Source organism: Mauremys mutica, chromosome 2, assembly GCF_020497125.1.
Source record: "Mauremys mutica isolate MM-2020 ecotype Southern chromosome 2, ASM2049712v1, whole genome shotgun sequence".
In the NCBI taxonomy this organism is placed as follows: Eukaryota; Metazoa; Chordata; order Testudines; family Geoemydidae; genus Mauremys; species Mauremys mutica.
In genome coordinates, this window is record NC_059073.1 from 121,739,275 (window position 1) to 121,760,677 (window position 21,403).

Consider the following 21,403-nt stretch of genomic DNA (forward strand, 5'->3'; position numbering starts at 1 on the left):
AACCTAAAGTTGTTGCTGCTGCATTGAGGACCCATTGTAAGGTGAAACCAGTCCTGGGAACAACTGCTACAGGTCAAAGCTACTGTTAGAGAAAAGTGCCTGAGGGAATCGATCTGCATCTGGACCAGCCATTCTACCCAGACTGTAGGGCTGGAATTTTCCAATGGGCCTAAGGGGTTCATTCTGATCTGCAGACATGCTGAGCATTCACAGCTGCACTTAAAGTCAGAGGGAGCTGTGCTTTGAAGATATGAAGCACTGTGTAAGGATAAGTACTCTGAAAGATCAGGTCCTAAGTGTCTCAGATTAGGCAACCAAAATTAGTGTATGCTTTTGCTCTTAATCTCTCTGCATGGGTGGCAGCTCCCCTGTCAGCTCCGGTGCCTCCCACCCACCGGCAGTCCTGTCCGATCGCCACCTCCCTCCCCACGCCTCCTGCCTGCCACAATCAGCTGTTTCACAGCATACAGGAGGCTGTGGTGGGGAGGGAGCGGAACTGGGCAAGCAAAGGTGGAGGGGGAGGTGGGAAGAGGTGGGGCAGGAAGAGGTGTGGCGGAGGTGGGGCCTTGAGGGAAGGGGTGGAGTGAGGGCAGAGCCAGGGGTCCAGCATCCCCGACCACATTGGAAAGTCAGCACCTGTCTCTCTCTGTGCCGTAATTCCCCATCACTAAAACGAGGATAATGATCCCCCCTGCCCCACCTCACAAGGGTGTTGTGATTTATTTTCACAACACTTAATGTTTGTGGAGCTCTCAAATAGCCTTGTGATGAGCGCTATAGAAAAGCCCATGAGGAAATTTAAAATTGTTTTCAGAGCCGGGTTTGAATAGGGAGGAGTGGCCCATACACTGAACAATGAGGAGAAAACAAAATTTTAAGAGCTGCTCATTCAGTGAGCACCATCATTCTGTGCACTGAGTGAGGCAGGGATCCTGTGAAAACAATAAAATGTGATCATGTAATTCATGACTGTAACATAATGTTTACACAAAAAGGGACCGAATTAAGGTTGCCCAGGTAACTTTAATTCTGATATTTCCTAACTTCTGAGTACTTGACTTTGCAACCTAAATAGGGTTTATTTTACGGTGTTTTTGTGTGTGTAATCTAAAGGCACTGAGAGCCTGGTCTCTCTGCTCTGCTGGTAGCTCCCTGCTGGAAGCCTGGCAGCCCCATAGGCTCCTGCCAGACTGCTCCCCACCCCAGCTCCCTGTTCCCTGCCGGGAGCGTGGTCCATCTGCCCAGGGCTTCTTGCCCCAGCTCCCAGGCTGGAGAGCTGGGCTCTAGCTGGAGCTGTGAAATTGACAAGAGAGCTAACAGACAATGTAAGTAATGCAGTGTCTACACAGACACTGTGTCTCCCTAACTACACCGACAGAAGCACTACGCCTCTCATGGAGGTGGAGCTATTATGTCAGTGTAGTAGGGCACTTAGGCCTGGTCTACTCTGGGGGGCGAGGGGGTATTGATCTAAGTTACACAACTTAGATCTACGTACCGTGGTGTCTTCACTGAGGTAAGTCGACAGCTGATTGCTGCCCGTCGATCCAGCAGGTAATATAGACAAGCCCTCACATCAGTGGGATCAATCTAACGATGTAGTGTAGACCAGGCCTAAGTATATGCCAATGTACGTTATAGTTTAATGAATTATTTATAACAATGGTTTGGCTTAATAAATGTTGACGGGGGAGCAGCAGCACTCTACTCAGTCGACTTCAGCTACGTTATTGATGTAGCTGAAGTTGTGTAACTTAGATCTCTCCCCCCTCCCCTCAGTGTAGACCAGGCCTGAGCCATCTGCACTTCATGCAGGATACTTCAGTTAGGAATGGATCAGGTGGCTGGTGTAGGCACAGTGGCCATGTTTTGAGAATGAGGATGTAAGCTTTGCTGACCTCTGCAGCCACTGCTTGGGTAATGTCCTCATTTTACATACTGCTCCACTCTTTGTGAAGTAACTTTGATTCCAGAAAATAAACCAAAAGGAAAGTTTTCAATCTTTTGCTGAAGTGAGTTTTTTTCAAATACACAGCTGCTATATTCTGTATGTGTTGAGACTGTTTGTCTTTGTAGGGGAGGTGGACTTGGACTTGTCCTGGCCAGTGCAGGCTTTGGTATGCTGACTGCACCTATAATGGAGCTTCATAACCAGAAAGGCTACTTTCTGCACCATGTGATCTTTGCCTGCTGTACGCTCATTTGCATCATCTGTATTCTTCTCTTGCCGGAGAGCAAGAACCAAAACCTGCCTGAGAACATCCCAGACGGCGAACACTACACCAGGAAGCCCCTCCTGCCACACAAGAAAGGGGAGCAGCCCCTGCTTCTAACAAACTCTGAACTCAAGGATTACTCTGGCCTCCACGATTCATCAGCTGTGGGCGACGGGGTGTCCGAGAATACCACTGCCAATGGGATGTAACTGGGCAGATTTATTTTTATTTTATTTTATTTTTTGGGAGAAGGAGCACTTCGGGTGGGGGTGTTTTGCATGGGTTTGCAGACCAGTGATGGAACAGATGGATACATGGGGGAATTCAGCTCTGCTGCTAAAGCCACTTATTGTAGGAATTTTCAACTGGTATACAAATTACTTTTGAAAAGGTTATGGGGGGAAATAACGAATATGAGAAAAGAACTGGCCAGAGATAACCCTTCCAAACTTTCTTTTCCTGGAATTAAATGTTTATATTTATTTTGATTATCATTTTAAAGAAGCACTTTACTCCCTTTTCACTGATCACATGAATGAAGCCATCTTATTTCAAGAGGTGCAGCCATTCCAGAAAAGAAATGGTGTGATGATGTTTTTTGTTTTCAGTTTTGTTTTTGTGTTTTGTTAAAGGAAAGAGGTATCTCTGCTGCAAAGTTGAATCCACTGAAACTTAGGCTAGCGCAACATTAGTTCTGCCTGTCTAGAAAGTCAGATCCCCCAGGTTGCCTGCTCTGTTTGTTCAAACAACAAAAAAACCTGTTGTAATTCAAACTCTGACTGCATTTTATTTAGCGTAAATTAGGTTTTGACGGTGCCCCCATATGTATTTAAAAGTTATTTTCTACATTAAAGTAGAGTTGATTTTTTACTGTAGTTAAAGCAATCAGCAAAACACTACATAAACTAGCTTAGTTTTTCAGTCAGGATCAGCCTTCTACATTTTAAATATCACATTCGGCTCTTTTAGAGATTTCCTGCAAGTGATTAATAATAATATAAACAACGGAAATGAGTTGACCACCAGTGGTAAAATTAGATTTACTAAGAATGGTTTTAACTAACAGGAGGTCCAATATCTGTATCCTAGTGTTCCAGAGAATATTTTTGGTTAAAGGAGACAAAATGTAGGAGTATTGGCTACAATCTGAAATGCTTGCTCCAAAAGGGAGTTTAGCTGAAATTCCCACTAGTACAAGGAGCTGTGACATTGCATGCCCTAACTGTTTAAAGCCTATTCTTATTTAAATTTATTTTATTAGAATAAAAGGGAATGAACTGATTATTTGAATAAATACTGAAGATGGGGGGAAAAAAGGAAGGGCTGTTTAAAATGTTACTTAGGTCAAGAGGGCACTCCCTATGAAATGGGTCCTCTTTAATTAGACATTTTTAAAACCTCCTGTCCAAGCCAGAATTGTGATTACTATATATTTTGCTGTCTCCTGTTTGCTATTTCTGACCCAAGAATTTACAATGAACTTCCACCTTAATCCCACCAAAAATGTGCTCTTGTAGATTCTCCCTTTAAAAAAAAAGTACTATAGGATCACTTGTTTGATTAAAGTAATTTAAAATGCCTCTGCTTAGTAAAGTAAGAAGCAAATCTTTCATTTATTGTAAAGATGGCTACTTGATAATAGCCAGGTGACCACCTCCTCCCAGTCCCCAAGCCAGCAACAGATTTGCATTGGCCATCAGATTTTGATTCTTGTTGTGTGACTGTCTTAAGGATCTAGTTAATACAAGGATATTCATGATTAACCATTCCCCCACCGCTACCTTCCTTACCTTATTCACTCAGGCCATGCATTTTTTATTTGCCCAGTGGTACAGCCATTTAAATGAACAGAGCAGCAGGATGTGTAATGTTGTATTGAGCATCCATATGATTGCCACTTTGTTTGATGGACATCTTGCATTCATAGGCATGGAAAGGCTAATCTGCACTTTCCTCTTCTTCCCTACCCCTTCTTTTGCTCTATATATTGTCTGTTAACTGCTGTACCTACTACTTACATCCTCCATTAGGCTGCCTTTGTCCTCTTGTAACCCACACAAAATCAGCAAGACTGTGAGTAGTGCAGTAAGCCACACAGCCGCAGATGCTGATGAGTGCAAGAGGACGAGCAGGCCTGGAGAAGTGACAAGATTGTTGTGGTTGGAAAATCAATGTTGTCCTAAAGCTGCTAACTTTTGTACAGAGGATGTGGACATTTAGGTTCTTTTTGAGCCACATAAGAAACACTGGACCAGTTGATGGTAATTTTGCCTGGAGTTACGCTACTGTTTTCACCTTAGTTAGACTTGCTGTGACAGCAACAGACCAATTTTTCCTACACTCTCTAGTTACTGTACGGTTTGAAAGTGGCCACCTCTCCTTCGTTTTGTTCTGCGTTCAGATTTTTGCAGTCTGCATTCACCTTGAAAATAAGGCCTTTCGGTTTGTGCAGTATTCATGTGCCAAATTTGTGTAATACCTTTTGCCTTTTATATGAAGCTTGTTACAAGCCACATATCAGGAAAAGTGGGTTTATATCAAAATCTAGAAAGTAAAACAAATAATAATCCAGGGAGGGGGGCCTTGACACAGGAGACCAATAGAGAGCGTGGAGGATTGTTTGAAATCGGGCATGCACCCAGACTCAGAGCTGTTACGCAGCACCTTGCAATCCATATACTTTTTAGTTCATGGTCTCTGTGCAAATATACTCAGGCTACAGTATAAATCATGTAGGCCTTTCACGAGCCTATTAGGTGGATTGCATTTAGCACCGTCATGGTCCTGGTGTGTCATCGCTGCTGTCCACAGCACTTTATAGTTTCCTATTCTGGTGTCTGCTCTTTCATTACAAACAGTCCCAGGAAAAAGGAACTGTTTAAACATATCAGCCTATTTATATATGAAATAAATACATTAGGTGACAGGAGCACTTGGCAATTTTTGTGAAATTTACTTTTGTATTTTGTTTTGTTTTTTTTAATTTGCCTGAGATGAGGCATTTGGTATTAGTCCTTTGAAATGAGGTCCCAACACCTATGGTTTGCTTGGCTCAGTCATGGCAAAAACATTAAGTAATAGCCTGCCTCGGTAGCTCTGTTATAGCTCATTTGAGAGGATGAAAGCCTGTTTTTTAAAAAGATATTGGCCATCAGCTCTTGTGGAGTGTATCTGATGCTGGAAAGTTTCTGGGGAAGAGACAGACCGGTACTAAATGATACAGCAGGGCTGGAGGCTGTAAACAAACATGTTTCCTGTCCGGTTCTTTGTATGGTTGGGTACTGTGGCAGTTTTTTAACAACTGTCTGTCAAGCCATACGCTTCTCAATCATGGTTCTCCACAGCGCAAAGGAAACACTGTTCTCAGATGACTACTGTTCCCAGCCAGCACAACAAGGAAAGCATTCAAAGCTTTGCTGTCCAGTTAGGCCCATTTCTTTCCATGAGCCCTCAGTTATTCTAGCCCACTAGTGGGGCTTTTAGTTACCATTTAAGGGGCGGGTTTTGCTTTTAGAATTTTTAAACAGAATGTGAAAATGCATTACACCTGATCATTTTAAGGGGTGTGTTTTTCAGCAATGTTTCTGTTGCCAAACGCACTGAAAATAGATAAGGTGGGGAAAACCATGTAATCTCTTTGCCACTTTTGAAAAATGTTGTTTTGGTGAAGCAGGGGTTTTTTGGTTTGTTTTTGTTTTAACATGGAAGTATTTTTCTTAAATGATGCCACTTCCTGGAGCCAAATGCTAAAGATCACCAAATTGGAAGCAGAAGTGCCATTAAATGAACTCTGTGAATGTCAAGTCAAATTGCACCTGTAGCTAGCACATAAAGACAACACTTAAGTGTGGGTTGATCTCCCACACTTTAACTTAAAAAAAAATAATCCTCATTTTAATTGTATTGTGTGAAATGTCTTGGGAAAGGAGTACAGTGTGTTTGTCTAGTGGGTGAGACTTCCCTCCCTCCCCTCAGTTTCTGATGAAGTTTTATTAAAGAATCGTGTTACTGTATGTTTTGATCATGAGTAGTCTGGTGGTGCTTATTCATAGCACAAGCTTAAATCAAGGACTGAAAACAGTCTTACAAGCTAAATGTCTGCATGATGTTACATCTGTTGTACCTACTGAAAAACTTTGTATGTAAATGTACAGAAATAAAAAGGTGTTGCCCCATTAGCATACTTCCTTTTGAATGTCTTTCTTGCCTTCAGTGTGATGAGTGTTAAAGCTGTGCTTTCAAAAATACCCCAGCTACTGAAAAAGTTTAATGAAAATTTTAAAACCTCCCATAACACCACTAACCTTTTTTATTTTTTAAAAAAAAAGATTCTCTAACTAAGGGTACTTCAGCCACCAGTTGCCGCCTTAAGGTTGTCCTTCAAGGAAGAGGATATGTTGCAGCTGAAGCAGTTCTGCTGCTCAACTACAAGTTCCATTTGCAGAAAAGCCACAGCATGATCCATGGGCCTGGGACTCAGAAGACCAGGATTCTACTTCTGACTTGCTGCGCAACCTCAGGCAAGTCATTTCACTCATCTGTGCCTGTTTCTCCTCCCACCCTTCGTCTGTCTTGTCTGTTTAGACCGGGGTTGGCAGCCTTTCAGAAGTGCTGTGCTGAGTCTTCATTCACTCTAATGTTAAGGTTTCGCGTGCCAGTAATACATTTTAATGTTTTTAGAAGGTCTCTTTCTGTAAGTCTATATATTATATAACTAAAATATTGTACGTAAAGTAAATAAGATTTTTAAAATGTTTAAGAAGCTTCATTTAAAATTAAATTAAAATGCAGAGGCCCCCGGACCGGTGGCCAGGACCCAGGCAGTGGGAGTGCCACTGAAAATCAGCTCGCGTGCCACCATTGGCACACATGCCATAGGTTGCATATCCCTGGTTTAGACTGTAAGCTCTTCAGGACAGAGGACTGTCTCTTAATATCTCTTTGCACAGTGCCTCTATGCACTACTGTAATCTCACTGTTGCTAATAAAATTGATCTCTTCTGGGTTCTAGAGTCCAAGTGGAAGGAACCTTGAAAAGAAGATTGCCAAACAGTGTTCACTTGAGTTGGGGATAGACAAAGCATCCTTTTACAATAGGTTATTTCTGGGATCTAGCTGTATGTAGTAAGTAACATTTTCTGCCTTCATAATTTTAGACAAGTCTTGATCCAAAAGGAGCCAACCTAGGTTGTTCTCCCCACTGCTACTGAATTGGGCTAAAATAGCAAGGCAATAATATTGTTTACCTTAGTTGGCTACTAACCCAGAGGTCAGGCCAGCTGCCTCTGCGTGTCTGTGTCTCGAGATGTCATCCAGTGCCTTAGTCAAACCTGAGACAGCTGGTTTTAGGAAGATGAAGACCATATACAGTTTGACAGCTTTGGCTTTAGTATCACTGGCATATGCTAAGAGGCTTGGGGAACCTTGATTGGTGATTGTATTGTCACCTATACTATTGATGTATGCATTCATTCACCCTGATTTCACAGAGGCTGGGAGCTGCTGCTTTCAAATCAGGAAAGCTGATTTAGTACATTTAATTTAGCTTTCCGATGCCTATATTGCCTGATTCCCTCTGTATATTATTGCCAGGAAACAGCAAGGAAAACTGCAACTCATCCTTCTCACTTGCCTGAGGCAAGTGAGGTTGACACCATGACCCAAATTGTCATGAGTGTTCTGCTAAGTGAAACTGAGACACCGTTTACATGTAGAATCATGCTGCATTAGGGCCATATTTATCCCTTCCCCCAATAGGATCAGAGAAAAAGGAGCCTTGCCACATCTGTTGTGCATATTGCACAAGACCCAGGGACAATCGCAGTCTCTGCACTTGTAGGAACACAAGGACAGCTCTCTGCAGAACCACACATTGCTCGAGAAAGGGTGGGGTGGGGTGGTCCAACCTTCCTCAACTAGCCAGGGAGCACCTTGCACTATCCAAAGGGATGCTTCAGCATACATGCTCCTACCTGAACCCGGGGGGAGGGGGAGGGCGCACCAAGAAGGGAAAGTACCACATGAGAGACAATCTCTCTGAGCTCCCCTGGGGCAGGGCTGGCTCCATACTAGGCCAGTGTGAGGCAGTATACGCCCGTGGTTAGGGCACAGGACTGGGAGTCAGGAGATACGGGTTCTGTTCCTGGCTCTGACACTGACCTGCTGTCTGACATCTTGCAAGTCATTTCATCTCTCTGACCCTTTGTCTTGTCTATTAAAGATTTTAAGATCGGGGGGGGGGGGGGTGTTTGTGTGTGTGTGTGGTGCCATGGGTCCTACACTCAGTTGGGGCCACAAGGTGGTGCTACTGTAATACAATTAGTTAAATCATATGGACTCCCAACTCTGGCTATTTATCATAATTTAACCATTAGTGTATATGCTCTTGAGCAGAATTCACACACTGTGTGGCCAGCAAAACAATGCTTGATGAAGTTGGAGTTTGAACTGTTCTGTCTAAAATGTACTGCTTAGAGAAACAGGTGGTGAAAGGTGACCAGGGAATGAGACCACCTAGCATAGTGCATACATACACAACAGGTGAGTTAAGGCTGCTGATCTGAACTCAGTTTCCAAGATTGTCCATAAAATCTCAACCTTAGCTCTGAATTAACACAGCTTTTGGTTAATCAAAGAAGTGTAGGACGGGAAGGGACTTAAGTGGTCGTTTAGTCCAGTCCCCTGCACTCAAGACTGAACTAAGTACACCTCTACCTCGATATAACACGACTTTGGATATAATGCTGTAAAGCAGTGCTCCGGGGGGGGGCTGCGCACTCCAGTGGATCAAATCAAGTTTGATGTAACGCGGTTTCACCTATAACACGGTAAGATTTTTTGGCTCCTGAGGACAGCGTTATATCGGGGTAGAGGTGTACTAACTATTGACAGGTGTTTGTCTAAGCTGTTGGTAAAAGCCTCCAATGATGGAGATTCCACACTCTCTCTAGGCAATTTGTTCCAGTGCTTAACCACCCTGACAGTTAGGAAGTTTTTCCTAATGCCCAACCTAAACCTCCCTTGCTGTAATTAAGCTCATTGTTTCTTGCCCTATCCTCAGAGGTTAAGGAGAACAATTTATCACCATCCTCCTTGTAACAACCTTTTATGTATTTGAAATTGTTATATCCCCCATAGTCTTTTCTCCAGACTAAATAAACCCAATTTTTTACCATCTTTCCTCAGAGGTCATGTTTTCTAGATCTTTAATCATTTTCGTTGCTCTCCTCTGGAAATTCTTCAATATGTCCATATATTTCCTGAAATGTTTCACCCAGAATTGGACACAGTACTCCAGCTGAGGCCTTATCAGCATGAAGTAGAGTGGAAGAATTATTTCTCCCAGAATGATGGGGGTTTTGGTTTTTTTGCGCAAGTGTTATAGTTGACTCATATTTAGCTTGTGATCCACTGTAACCCCCAGATCCATTTCCTAGGCAGTCATTTGTATGTGTGCAACTGATTGTTCCTTTCTAAGTGGAGTACTTTGCATTTGTCCTCATTAAATTTCATCCTCTTTACTTCAGGCCATTTCTCCAGTTTGTCCAGATCATTTTGAATTTTAATCCTATCCTCCAAAGCACTTGCAACGCACTTGGTATTGTCCACAAGCTTTGTAAGTGTATACTCTCTCTGCCATTATCTAAATCATTGATGAAATATTGAACAGAAGCCGACCACCCCACTCAAGATGTCCTTCCAGCTAGACTGTGAGCCACTCATAACTACTCTCTGGGACTAGTTTTCCAAGCAGTTATGCACCCACCTTATAGTAGCTCCATCTAGGCTGTATTTCCCTAGTTTGTTTATGAAAAGGTCATGTGAGAGAGTATCAAAAGTGTTACTAAAATCAAGCTATACAGCTACCACTTCCCCCTATCCACAAGGCTTGTTACCTTGCCAGAGAAAGCTATTAGGTTGGTTTGACATAATTTGTTACTTATCTTCTAGGTGTTTGCAGATTGATTACTTGCTCCATTATCTTTCCAGATACTGAAGTTAAGATGACTGGTCTGTAATTCCCTGGGTTCAACCGAGGCCAGGTGAAAGCAGAGGTCTTGGTCTTTACCTTTATACTCTTATTGTAGAAACAGGGGCTGGCAACAGATATTATGTATTATAATTTATTTATCAAAACAATGCAGAGCAGAGACTAGATATAACCAGAGGCTGAAGTTGTATTCTCTAAATAAGCATTATTTGCTACATCTACTTTTTAACTAGTGACCATGAAGCCATAATAAACTAGTCTGAGATGGCTTTTGTGGAGCCTGCCAGCTTCTTTGTTTCCAGTAAGCTATTATAGCAGCATTAATAATATTTTATACTTATAGTGGAGACTTTTCATGCACTCCAGTATGAGGTTTGTTACTTTACAGATGGGGAAACAGGTTATGCAATTTCCTGTCACAGAGCAAGTCAGGGGTTGGATGAAAATAGAATTCGTGTCTCCTGACCTTCAGTGCCCCCCTGTTTAATCATGAGACAATTCTGCCTTTGTGCTACTAGAACTTAAACCCTCAGGCTTTTTTAGATAAGATTCTCATACACAACTTCAGAAAACTCCCTTTTAATAATAGCTTGCACATATATGGCATCTTTCACTTAAGGATCTGAAACTGTTATTTAAGGTTTGAGAGATAACAGAGGGCTCAGTGAAGGGAAAGAGGAAAAAATCCTAATTTCCAGTCCATTCAGCATATTAAAAGCAATCACTGGTAGAAAGACTCATTTCTACCGGTACCAGGTTTCCCCTGGTCCCTTACAAATGCCTGGGTAGAGTTACTTATTCCAGTGCCCTTAATGTCAAACTACCCCACTGTATTTTCCCCTGTTTAATACCCTTCTAAAGTGAAGTGCTACTCTGAAGAGTGTAAAAGTGGCAGTGTGGTGGGCCATGGCTATTGCATCTAACTGATTTCTTCATCAAATGTGCTCAATTTACATGTGAGAGAGACCTTTGTTCCTACCTGTCCAACCAACTCCGCCTAGACTCTGAAGGTGCATTTCTGCACCTGCATTTTCAGCAGGAGTTGTAACAGATGGAACAGAATCCTGCACGACTAACAGGAAAACATCACTAACGGCAGCAGACACGACTCTGGTTACATAGTGCATATATACTGAGTAAGAAAGCACACTTTAGGATCAAACATTTTTTTCCTTTTCAGTGGAAAAATCCTTCTCCTTTGGAAAGAACAAATTCCTGCCATTCTCCCATCATGAAAGTGACGTCAATGTACTTCCTTTTATTTAATTTGCTGGTTTTTCACAACAGCATGCCAGGCTTTCACATAAGCACTAGAAGAGATTTATTTTCTCTTGCTCTAATTAGGATACATAGTATGTTACATGTGCAACCAAAATCCAGAGAACATCCCCTGATTACAATTTCCAGGTAGGTCAAGCTCCATGCATATACAAGTTTACAATATCTTGCTAACTCACAACATTCTTCCCCATATCCTACAGACCCCTTTCTCTGCCATCAGCCCATCTCTAACACAGCAGAGGAACTCAAAGTTTGGAAGAAATACATTTTTTAAGTTCTATTCAAGTTTGGTCCAAACAATTTTGTAAAACAAACCCAAAAAGTGCCAAAATATTAACTCTGTCTGTCAATATGGAAATCCAGTCAGTTTATTTCTTTAACAAAGTAGCTTACAATGCTGCAAAGTTAGAATTTCTCTGGAAAAGCCATCATTTCTTCCTTGATTCTGTTCTCTATGTGTAATATGAAACTGCTGTCTGTATTCTGAAGATTGTAGCTGACAAAGATCTGTTTTTTAGTCTTCCTGGCTAAAATACAAAACAAAGAACAGTCATCCAATATTAGTGCTGGTAGTAATCAAACATTTTATGGAGAGAAATGAGGCAAGTTTCCCATACCACAATACAAATGCACTGACCTGGAGGAACCACCTCTAAAGTAGTAGTATAAACTATATACCTACTCAGTCTGGCTTGTTGGCTAAAACCCTCAGATAGCAGTCAGTGATGAGTGCTGGGTGGCAGATGTGTCAGTTAGGTTAGGGCCGGGGGGAGAAAACTTTTTGGCCTGAGGGCCACATGGGGGTTGCACAACTATGGAGGGCTGCGTAGGGAAGGCTGTGCCTCCCCAAACAGCCTGGCCCCCACCCCCATCTGCCTCCTCCCAGCAGGGCACCGGCAGGGATGACTAAAAAAAAAATGTAAAAATAGGGGGCTGGCTGGAGACAGGGGCTGGCTGCGGGCAGGGCAGGGCGTGCGGGGCTGGTGCAGGCAGGGAGTGCAGCAGGGGCTGGCTGCGGGCAGGGGGGTGTGGGTACAGCCCACCCTGTACAGTAAGTGCCCCCTCCCGCACCAGGGTAGCAGCAGCAGCCCGCCGCTTCCCCAGAGCTCCTGCAGCTATTTACAGGGCCGGGGCAGTAGAAACAGGGAAGCCCCAGGCCCTTTAATAGCTCCCAGAACCCTGGGGTAGCAGGAGGCTCCGGGGGCTATTTAAAGGGCTCAGGGCTCCCCTGCTTCTGGCTCCCCTGCCCTTTAAATAGCCGAGGGAGCTCTGGGGAAGTGGTTGGGCTCCAGTGGCTATTTAAAGGGCCGGGGTGGTAGAAGCAGCAGGAGCCCCGCAACCCTACCCCAGGCCCTGCTGGGAGCCCCAGGACCTTTAAATTGCCACTGGGGAAACTGGTGCACCAGCTCTTGCCGGTATGCCGTACCCACGGGACCCAATTCAGGGGAATCGGGTGAATCAGCCTAAAGCCGGCCCTGCCTCCCACTTGCTGCCCCCTGACTGCCCCCCTCAGAACAGCCAACTCCCCGTCCCCCCCACTCCTTGTCCCCTGACCGCCCGCTCCCAGGACCTCCACCCCCCCTGCTCCCTGTCCCCATCCCCTGAGTGCCCCGACCCCTATCCACAACTCTGCCCCCTGACAGCCCCCCCGGGATTCCCACCGCCCTCAGAAGTTGAGTTGCCCAAAATGGTAACTAGCAATAGGCTGAGATCCGTAAGGTATTTAGGCTCCTGTCACTGAAATAAATTGCAGTGTTGTTGTAGCCATGTTGACCCCAAGATAAGCGAGAGACAGGTCAGGTCAGGTAATACCTTTCGGAAGTGAGGAGCCTTAGTCATGGTGTGAGACCCAGCAAAGAACTCTGCTGTTTTGAGCTACCAGTCCCATGCTCCTTTTGTATATAGGGCCCAAGTCAGCAAAGCACTTAAGTACCAGCTTAAATGCTTTGCTGAATCATCACCTTAGTACAAAAGTCTTTCCTGAACACACAGCCATAACTAAAAGGGAAACAGCAAGAAAAATGCTTGAAATGGTAATGGGAGAAAGAAATGTACACAGCAGATTTCCAAAGATGGCAGCCGGGTATCTTCCTTTCATACATTCTTTCACTTAGATGGTACAGGAACAAATAACTTCTATGTATCAACTCAGATATTCCAAGGATCATCTTCCGTATCTAAAATAAAGATACTGTCAGGAATTCCTAAAAATCTCAATCCACCTCAGCCAGCTGGAAAAATCAAGGACAGAGAGACTCTACTCTTAGAATTTCTCTTTTAAAAATAAATGTTGAGGCAGTTTCATTATTATACCAATCAAGTCATTTGACTTATCTTCCATTCTAATAGAATGATCAACTTCCTATTGGCTCAGTGAGAAGAGGGAGCCCCATGAACTGCTTCTGAAATTGATTCATTTTCCTTCTAACAATTCACACAATAACATTAATGGGATGTGGCTCATTGCACTAATATGCTACAACTTGAAAAACAAGCATCTCTGCCTTGATATTGGCCCCTGTGGTACAAAGGCTCATTTTATCATCAATGCTCAAAAATTCTCACATTTAATAACTGCAGTACTAATTCTAAACTGAAAGCTAATTAATTGCCACACCACTTTAACCAACAGACTGAGTTCTGAATTACTTCTGCACCATGTCTGGCCTTAGTCGTCTGGAGGAAACAGAAATGGAGTTTCCAACGCTTGTGAATGCTACTGGTCCCTTGACGCTTTTTACAAGAGTAGGGATGTTAACCCCCGTGACCTGGTTGAAACTCCAGTAGGGCAGTTAGATCCTTCCCCCATCTAAATTGCCCTGCAGAGTCAGCTGGATATATTCCCTGCTCGTTATATTCCCTTGAAATGAGAAGAGAAGGGGGAAGTTGTACCCAAAATACTACAATGATCTCTCATGTTACTCTGCCTCCTCATCCCCTCAGAGGGGTGAGATCTGCAACTTCAAAGAACTGGAAGGTTTTGTGCAACTCAAGCTAGTGAAACATAAGCCCAGATCCTCAAAGGTAGGTAGGTACCTAACTCCCCTTGAAATGAATGAGTTCAGTGCCTAAATACCTTTGAGGAGCTGAGCAGTAGTTCTACACCTGGCTGATCCATAACCACACAGAGCAGGTGTCATTCCACACATCCCACCTGCTCTCCTTTAGCCTAGACAGCATGACTAGGTCTTGAGCTGTACTGAGCACAGCAAGTCCTTCTACACAGTGGAAATACTGGTTAACCAGCAATGAGATCCACAGCATCCTATTCACAATCTCAACATTGCAATAGTCTTGAAGAAAAGCTCCTGTAGGATTGGGAGAGGGCACAAACACGAAGGAGAGTTGCTGCTCCCTGGCTCATGGATGTACCACTGCTGTTGTGACTACTTGTGCTCTCGTCTATAGCAGAGGTAGAGGGGAGCATTCAGTTAAGGGTTTCACTTTCTGGACTACAGCACAGCTCTGAGCTATTAGACAGATGCCCCATTCCACCCCAGAGGTGGCTTCTTTTCACTGGTGCGTGAGGCGATTCCTGCGCGCGTATGTCCATTTCCTTAAATCTGCAATCTGGGCCAATAATTTCTAGAGTGCTTTGGGATCCTTCTGGCTGAAGAGAGCTGTAGGATGTAAAGGTAGCTTTTATTTATGCATGCACAATTCTGCACATATTTGTGCAAGCATCAGTGTTTGCATCTGCAGAGTGCTGGCACATGCACATTAAGTTCACAGGCATTAGAATTTGTATTGAAGCAATAAAAGACTATTTAAAAGTGCATATGCAAGTGTTGGGGGGGAGGGAGTGGATAGGGAGAGGCCTACCTTGAAAGTTTATTCCTGTCCTATATTAATCACTCAGCAAAGCATGGGGATTACTGAAATGCAAAGCCCTCATTATATTTATCACTAGTGTCCCTCAGCAGCAGTGCCAGGAGATTCCTAGGATAACACTCCTATTACCAGCAATGAAACCAAGTGCTTTCTGCCTTTCAAACTCTGTAGTAAAGTAGAACCTCAGTTACAAACTGACTGGTCAACCACACACCTCATTTGGAACAGGAAGTACGCAAGCAGGGAACAACAGAGATGGGGGAAAAAACGAACACAGTACTTTGTTAAACTACTAAAACAATTAAGGGAAAGTTTAAAAAAAAGATTTGCAAGGTAAGGAAACTGTTTCTGTGCTTGTTTCATTTAAATTAAGAGGGTTAAAAGCATAATTTTTCTTCTGCATAGTAAAGTTTCAAAGCTGTATTAAGACAATGTTCAGTTGTAAACTTTTGAAAAAACAACCGTAATGTTTTGTTCAGAGTTACGAACATTTCAGGATTATGAACAACCTCCATTCCCGAGGTGTTTGTAACTTAGATTCTACTGCAGATATATAGCTGTAGAGAACAGTAGCACTGACTCAGTAAGGTATTTAAGCACATGCCTAACTTTAAGCAGGTGAGCAGTAGAAATGTGAAAAGTTGGGCATGAAGAATCTAAAGCCATTAGAATAAAAGCTTTTCCTCAAGAATGATTCACACTAATACTTTGCTTTAACACAGTGCAAGCTTCAAGCATGGTCAGCCAATATTTAAGCTCATAGCTACATGAGACAAACGTATGCCTCTTATTGAGAAGTCAGGCAACATAACTTGTGGTGACAACAAAGGTGCTTCATTGCCAAAGATGCGAGGTGAGAGCAAAAACAACCAAAGAATTTAAAGAGGATTCCCAAAAGTGTGTTATAAAAATCTCTGAACCATACCTAGGCGCTGGGCTAGAGAATTTGAGGTGGTGTCAGAGGCATCTCCCAGGAGTGATGTAGACACTGGAATGGAGTCCTGAAAAGAAAGCAAAGAATCAGTTGTTTATTCTGTACTAAAATTAGCTATTTTTCCATATAAGAAGTCACAACAATAATCACTTTTTCTGTTTTAGTTTAATAAAAAAAAAAAAAGGAATCCCCAAGTGGTTTAAGTATTGGCCTGCTAAACCTGGGGTTGTGAGTTCAATCCTTGAGGGCACTATTTAGGCATCTGGGGCAAAAATCTGTCTGGGGATTGGTCCTGCTTTGAGCAGGGAGTTGGACTAGATGACCTTCTGAGGTCCCTTCCAGCCCTGATACTCTATGATTCTACGAAAAGACTTACCTTTCCTACAATCATTTGAGTACCTGTGTGCTATCATGTCAAGGTGAACTCCAACATGTAAAAAAACCCAAACAACCCAGTCACAGTGTCCTATATATTATATAAAGATGGTGGAGGGGAGTTTCAAAAGCACCAGGAGCACTTACAATGAATCTGTAATTATTCTGACTTGTATTCCTAAATACCGGAAGCACTTTTGAAAATCTCCCTGGTGTCTACAATTTTTTATGCAGCGTATCCATTAAAATAGTCTTTAATTACACACACCAATATTATTTCACAAATAATACCATATATAGTTTTTCCTACATAGTTTTTAAAGAAAAATTCCATAACCTGGAAATACTTGAGTAGACACCCTCTAAATCTCCTGTCCCATACCAGAATCCAATTCTGCAACCCTTGTTCATGCTGAGAAGTAAACAAGTAGTTTCACTGAGATTACTCACACAATTGAGTATTATTTATTGAGGAGCACACAACTGGGCCCTCACTGAGGCATGGGCTCCTATGAAGCCTGTGTTGCTGAACAAACACTGCCTTATAGAAAACTTTATGCGCTGGATGCATTTTGAAGTGTGTGTACCACTGTGCATGGTCTGGCTATATCTACACTGCAATCAGACACCCAGAGCTGGCCTGTGCCAGGTAACTGGGGCTCGGGCTGTGAGGCTGTTTAATTGCAGTATGAACATACCCTATGAGGCAATTTCCTACACAGTTCTGCCCCATTCAAAGTGTGCTATATTGGCAGTAAGTGATGAAGGGTCCTAACACAATGGAGTCTTGGTGCATATCTGGAGCTTCTAGAGGCTACCGCAATCCAAATAACACATAGCCATAGACTTTAAGGCCAGATGGCCTGAGCATGCGGGCAAGACCCACCTGGGAAAAAATTCACTGTAGTAACTCAGAACCCTCCTCATCTAGTATCCCATCTCTGGCTGTAGGAGATATTTTTGAATTAATCAATTAACTCGATCCCCATTTACTCCCTTATCAAAGAGGTATGGTTCCTTACTATGCAGTAAATAAGATGTACTCTTCCACAGACCTGTCTCATTCAATGCACAGATCTTGAATACATTCAAAAAAAATTACTACACTGTCAAAACTGTCATGCAGGCACAGCCTGCTACGTCCCCCGTTGGAATATTGGCAAATTGTTGTCACATATATTGTAATTGTCAAAATCTACTACAAATGAGCAAAATGCAATTTTCAAAGGCTTACGCTGAGCCAAATCATCCAGCCAATTTGTATCAAAATACCTGCAGCCTAGTAGCAATAAAATGGGAGTCAGGAGACCTGGATTCTAATCCTGGCTCTCCCCATTAGCCTGATGCGAGATGTAGGGCTGTTGTATTTCTTTGATTCTGTGCCTCCGTTTTCCCCATCCATAAAATGGGGATAATACTTTCTTGTGTAATGCACTGTGAGATCTACAGAGGAAAAATGCTCTCATACAACACCCACTGAATTTAATGGGAGACTTTCCACTGACTTCTGTAGTGTGACCAGATCCTCTAAGGAAGTATCATGATGACACTCTTCTGTCAAATTTTACCCATTTCTCTGCCAAATTATATACTTATACCCTCCATCTATTTGACAAAATGCTGCAATGAAAGGAAATATTCCCCCTCCCTCCTACATAAACTCTTCTAGTTCTCAAAAGCTGCTCAACTGTTCATCCTAAAATTTCAACTCTTGAGAGGGAAATTCAGCAAAGGTATAAATGACAGAAAAGGGGTTCAAATAGAAATGTTTGGGTAGGATATAGACTAGAAAAATAAATAGTGGGTAACATTTTCAAAAGCATTTAATCACATAGGAGCCTACATCCTATTATTAAAAGTAAGTCTAATTGAAAGTAATGGAATTTAAACTCCTCAATAGGTGCTTCTGAAAATTTTACCCAGGCCTGGTCTACACCTAAAACTTAGGGCTGGGTTATCTAAAGTTAGGCTGGCTTGGCTTAATTACAATGCACTGGGCATGCAGGCCTAGGTACAGCCTCTCAGAAAGGTAGATTTAATACAGCCACATAAGAACCCCTTCTATTGCTGTAGTAAGTGCCTATGCTATAGCTATTTTAGGTGGGAAATGTTTAAACACTGGGAGGAGCAGCTCTTGCTACAGCCCTAGTTGTGTCTACACTGTGTGACCAAGTTAGGTCACCTAACCCCTAGTGCAGACACAGTTACATCAATCATCCTTGGATGAATTCTTCTGCAGACCTAGTTGCTGCCTCTGGAGGGGTGGATTTACTACCAGGATGGGCAGACCCCTTCCCGCGCTGTGCCTCCGGGGCCTAGCCAGCCCCCACTGCGCAACTTCGCACCTCCAGCCGGGTCGGCAGCTTTAGAAGTACATTACCCCGCCCCATCGTAGGCCACCCCCTAGACTGGCCAGGCCCCGTTCACAGATACGATGCCAAAGCGGATCAAGCCTGTTTACAGGAGGGTTTAAAACCTGGCAGCCGCTAAAACCCCCTTCGCGAACATCCTCCTAGTGGGATCGGGCCCGCCGGCCACCTGCCAGCACCGGGGGGAGGGGGCGCGGGGAAGGGGCTCTGCGCCCCGGCGGGGGGGGTGAGGGCGGGGGCGGGAAGGCCGGTGAGTGGGGAGCACGGGGGGGGGGTGAGGGTGGGGGCAGGAAGGCCGGTGAGTGGGGAGCACGGGGGGGGGTGAGGGCGGGGACAGGAAGGCCGGTGAGTGGGGAGCACGGGGGGGGTGAGGGCGGGGGCAGGAAGGCCGGTGAGTGGGGAGCACGGGGGGAGGGGGGATGAGGCGGGGGCAGGAAGGCCGGTGAGTGGGGAGCACGGGGGGGGGTGAGGGCGGGGGCAGGAAGGCCGGTGAGTGGGGAGCACGGGGGGTGGATGAGGCGGGGGCAGGAAGGCCGGTGAGTGGGGAGCACGGGGGGGGGGTTGTGGGCGGGGGCAGGAAGGCGGTGAGTGGGGAGCCCGGGTGAGGGTGGGGGCAAAGGCCGGTGAGTGGGGAGCACGGGGGGGGGGGTGAGGGCGGGGGCGGGACGGCCGGTGAGTGGGGAGCACGGCGGGGGGGGATGAGGCGGGGGCAGGAAGGCCGGTGAGTGGGGAGCACAGGGGGGGAGGATGAGGCGGGGGCGGGAGGGCCTGTGGGTGGGCAGCAGGGGGGGGGGATGAGGGCGGGGGCAGGAAGGCCGGTGGGTGGGGCGCACGGAGGGGGGGTGAGGGTGGGGGCAGGAAGGCCGGTGAGTGGGGAGCACGGGGGGGGGATGAGGGCGGGGGCGGGAAGGCCGGTGAGTGGGGAGCACGGGGGGGGGGGTGAGGGCGGGGAGGCCGGTGAGTGGGGAGCACGGGGGAGGGGGGGTGAGGGCGGGGGCAGGAAGGCCGGTGAGTGGGGAGCACGGGGGAGGAGGGGTGAGGGCGGGGGCGGGAAGGCCGGTGAGTGGGGAGCACGGGGGGGGGATGAGGGCGGGGGCAGGAAGGCCGGTGAGTGGGGAGCACGGGGGGGGGTGAGGGCAGGGGCAGGAAGGCCGGTGAGTGGGGAGCACGGGGGGAGGATGAGGCGGGGGCAGGAAGGCAAGTGAGTGGGGAGCACGGGGGGGGGGGAGGGCGGGGGCAGGAAGGCCGGTGAGGGGGGAGCACGGGGGGGCGGATGAGGCGGGGGCAGGAAGGCCGGTGAGTGGGGAGCACGGGGGGGGGGGGGTGAGGGTGGGGGCAGGAAGGCCGGTGAGTGGGGAGCACGGGGGGGGGGTGAGGGCGGGGGCAGGAAGGCCGGTGAGTGGGGAGCACGGGGGGGGGTGCGGGAGGGGGCAGGAAGCCCCGTGAGTGGGGAGCCCGGGTGAGGGTGGGGGCAGGAAGGCCGGTGAGTGGGGAGCACGGGGGGAGGATGAGGCGGGGGCAGGAAGGCCGGTGAGTGGGGAGCACGGGGGGGGGGGGAGGGCGGGGGCGGGAAGGCCGGTGAGTGGGGAGCACGGGGGGGGGGGTGAGGGCGGGGGCGGGAAGGCCGGTGAGTGGGGAGCACGGGGGAGGGGGGGGTGAGGGCGGGGGCGGGAAGGCCGGTGAGTGGGGAGCACTGCGGCGGGGGCGGTCCTGCGGGGACAGGAAGGCCGGTGGGGGGGCACTGCCGCTAGCTTGGTGTAGCGAGCCGAGGGGGCCCGGCACTCACGTGGGGGCTGCACATGGCCACGGCCAGGCTGCGGAGCGCGGGCTCCGCCCCCACCCAGAGGAAGAGCGAGTCCCGCAGCCGCATGGCGTGGAAGTGCACGAGCTGCTCGCCCGCGCGCCCGCAGAAATCGTGCAGGGAGATCCCGGCCGGGGCGGCTCCGGCCGGCGCGTGGCGCGGGGATCCCGCCGCCTCCGGCAGCTGCTGCGGCTCCATCCGTGGCCCGCCCGGCCTCGCCTGCCGCGGCCAGGCCAGAGCAAACGATCCCCGAGCGCAGGCCCGGCCCGCGTCTCGCTTGCCGCGCCCAGCGGTGGTGGGCAGGGGGCCAAACCCGTCCCTCCCCCCCGCTCCAGGGGGTGATAGCTGGGCTCCTCCCCCCGACCTGCCCCGTCCCTCCAGGCCTTATTCCTGCTCTCAGCCTTCCCCCCAGCTCCTGTCCCGCAGCCCCCCCCGGCCCCCCTGAGCTGGCGTTGGGTGGAGCTGGGGGTGCCCAGGGCCGCTAAAACCTGGCTGCCCATACCTGCCCCGGGGGCCTTCTGCTGCAACCCCCACTTCTCCTTTAGGGCGTGGGCTTTGGGCCGAGCTGCGGATGAGCTTAGGGGACTGAGGGTCCCCGTATTGTAC

General features: G+C 46.7%; 2 protein-coding genes across 3 annotated transcripts in view; one reads left to right on the forward strand and one right to left on the reverse strand.

Annotated features, from left to right (window-relative positions):
• SLC22A23 (solute carrier family 22 member 23) overlaps nucleotides 1–6,389 on the forward strand; it is a 178,078-nt gene extending 171,689 nt beyond the window's left edge. For both annotated transcript variants that reach the window (XM_045006200.1, XM_045006201.1), the window contains one exon: nucleotides 2,077–6,389. In XM_045006200.1, the coding sequence (XP_044862135.1) occupies nucleotides 2,077–2,425 (349 nt within the window). In that variant the 3' untranslated portion in view covers nucleotides 2,426–6,389. The remainder of the gene's footprint in view (nucleotides 1–2,076) is intronic.
• Nucleotides 6,390–10,769: 4,380 nt separating this feature from the next.
• PSMG4 (proteasome assembly chaperone 4) lies at nucleotides 10,770–21,087 on the reverse strand. The gene is made up of 3 exons (XM_045007742.1): nucleotides 20,783–21,087; nucleotides 16,244–16,319; nucleotides 10,770–12,014 (listed from the first exon to the last, which is right to left on the reverse strand). Exons 1-3 carry the CDS (start codon nucleotides 20,993–20,995, stop codon nucleotides 11,893–11,895), a joined length of 411 nt encoding a protein of 136 aa, XP_044863677.1. The 5' UTR covers nucleotides 20,996–21,087; the 3' UTR covers nucleotides 10,770–11,892.
• Nucleotides 21,088–21,403: the final 316 nt, after the last annotated feature.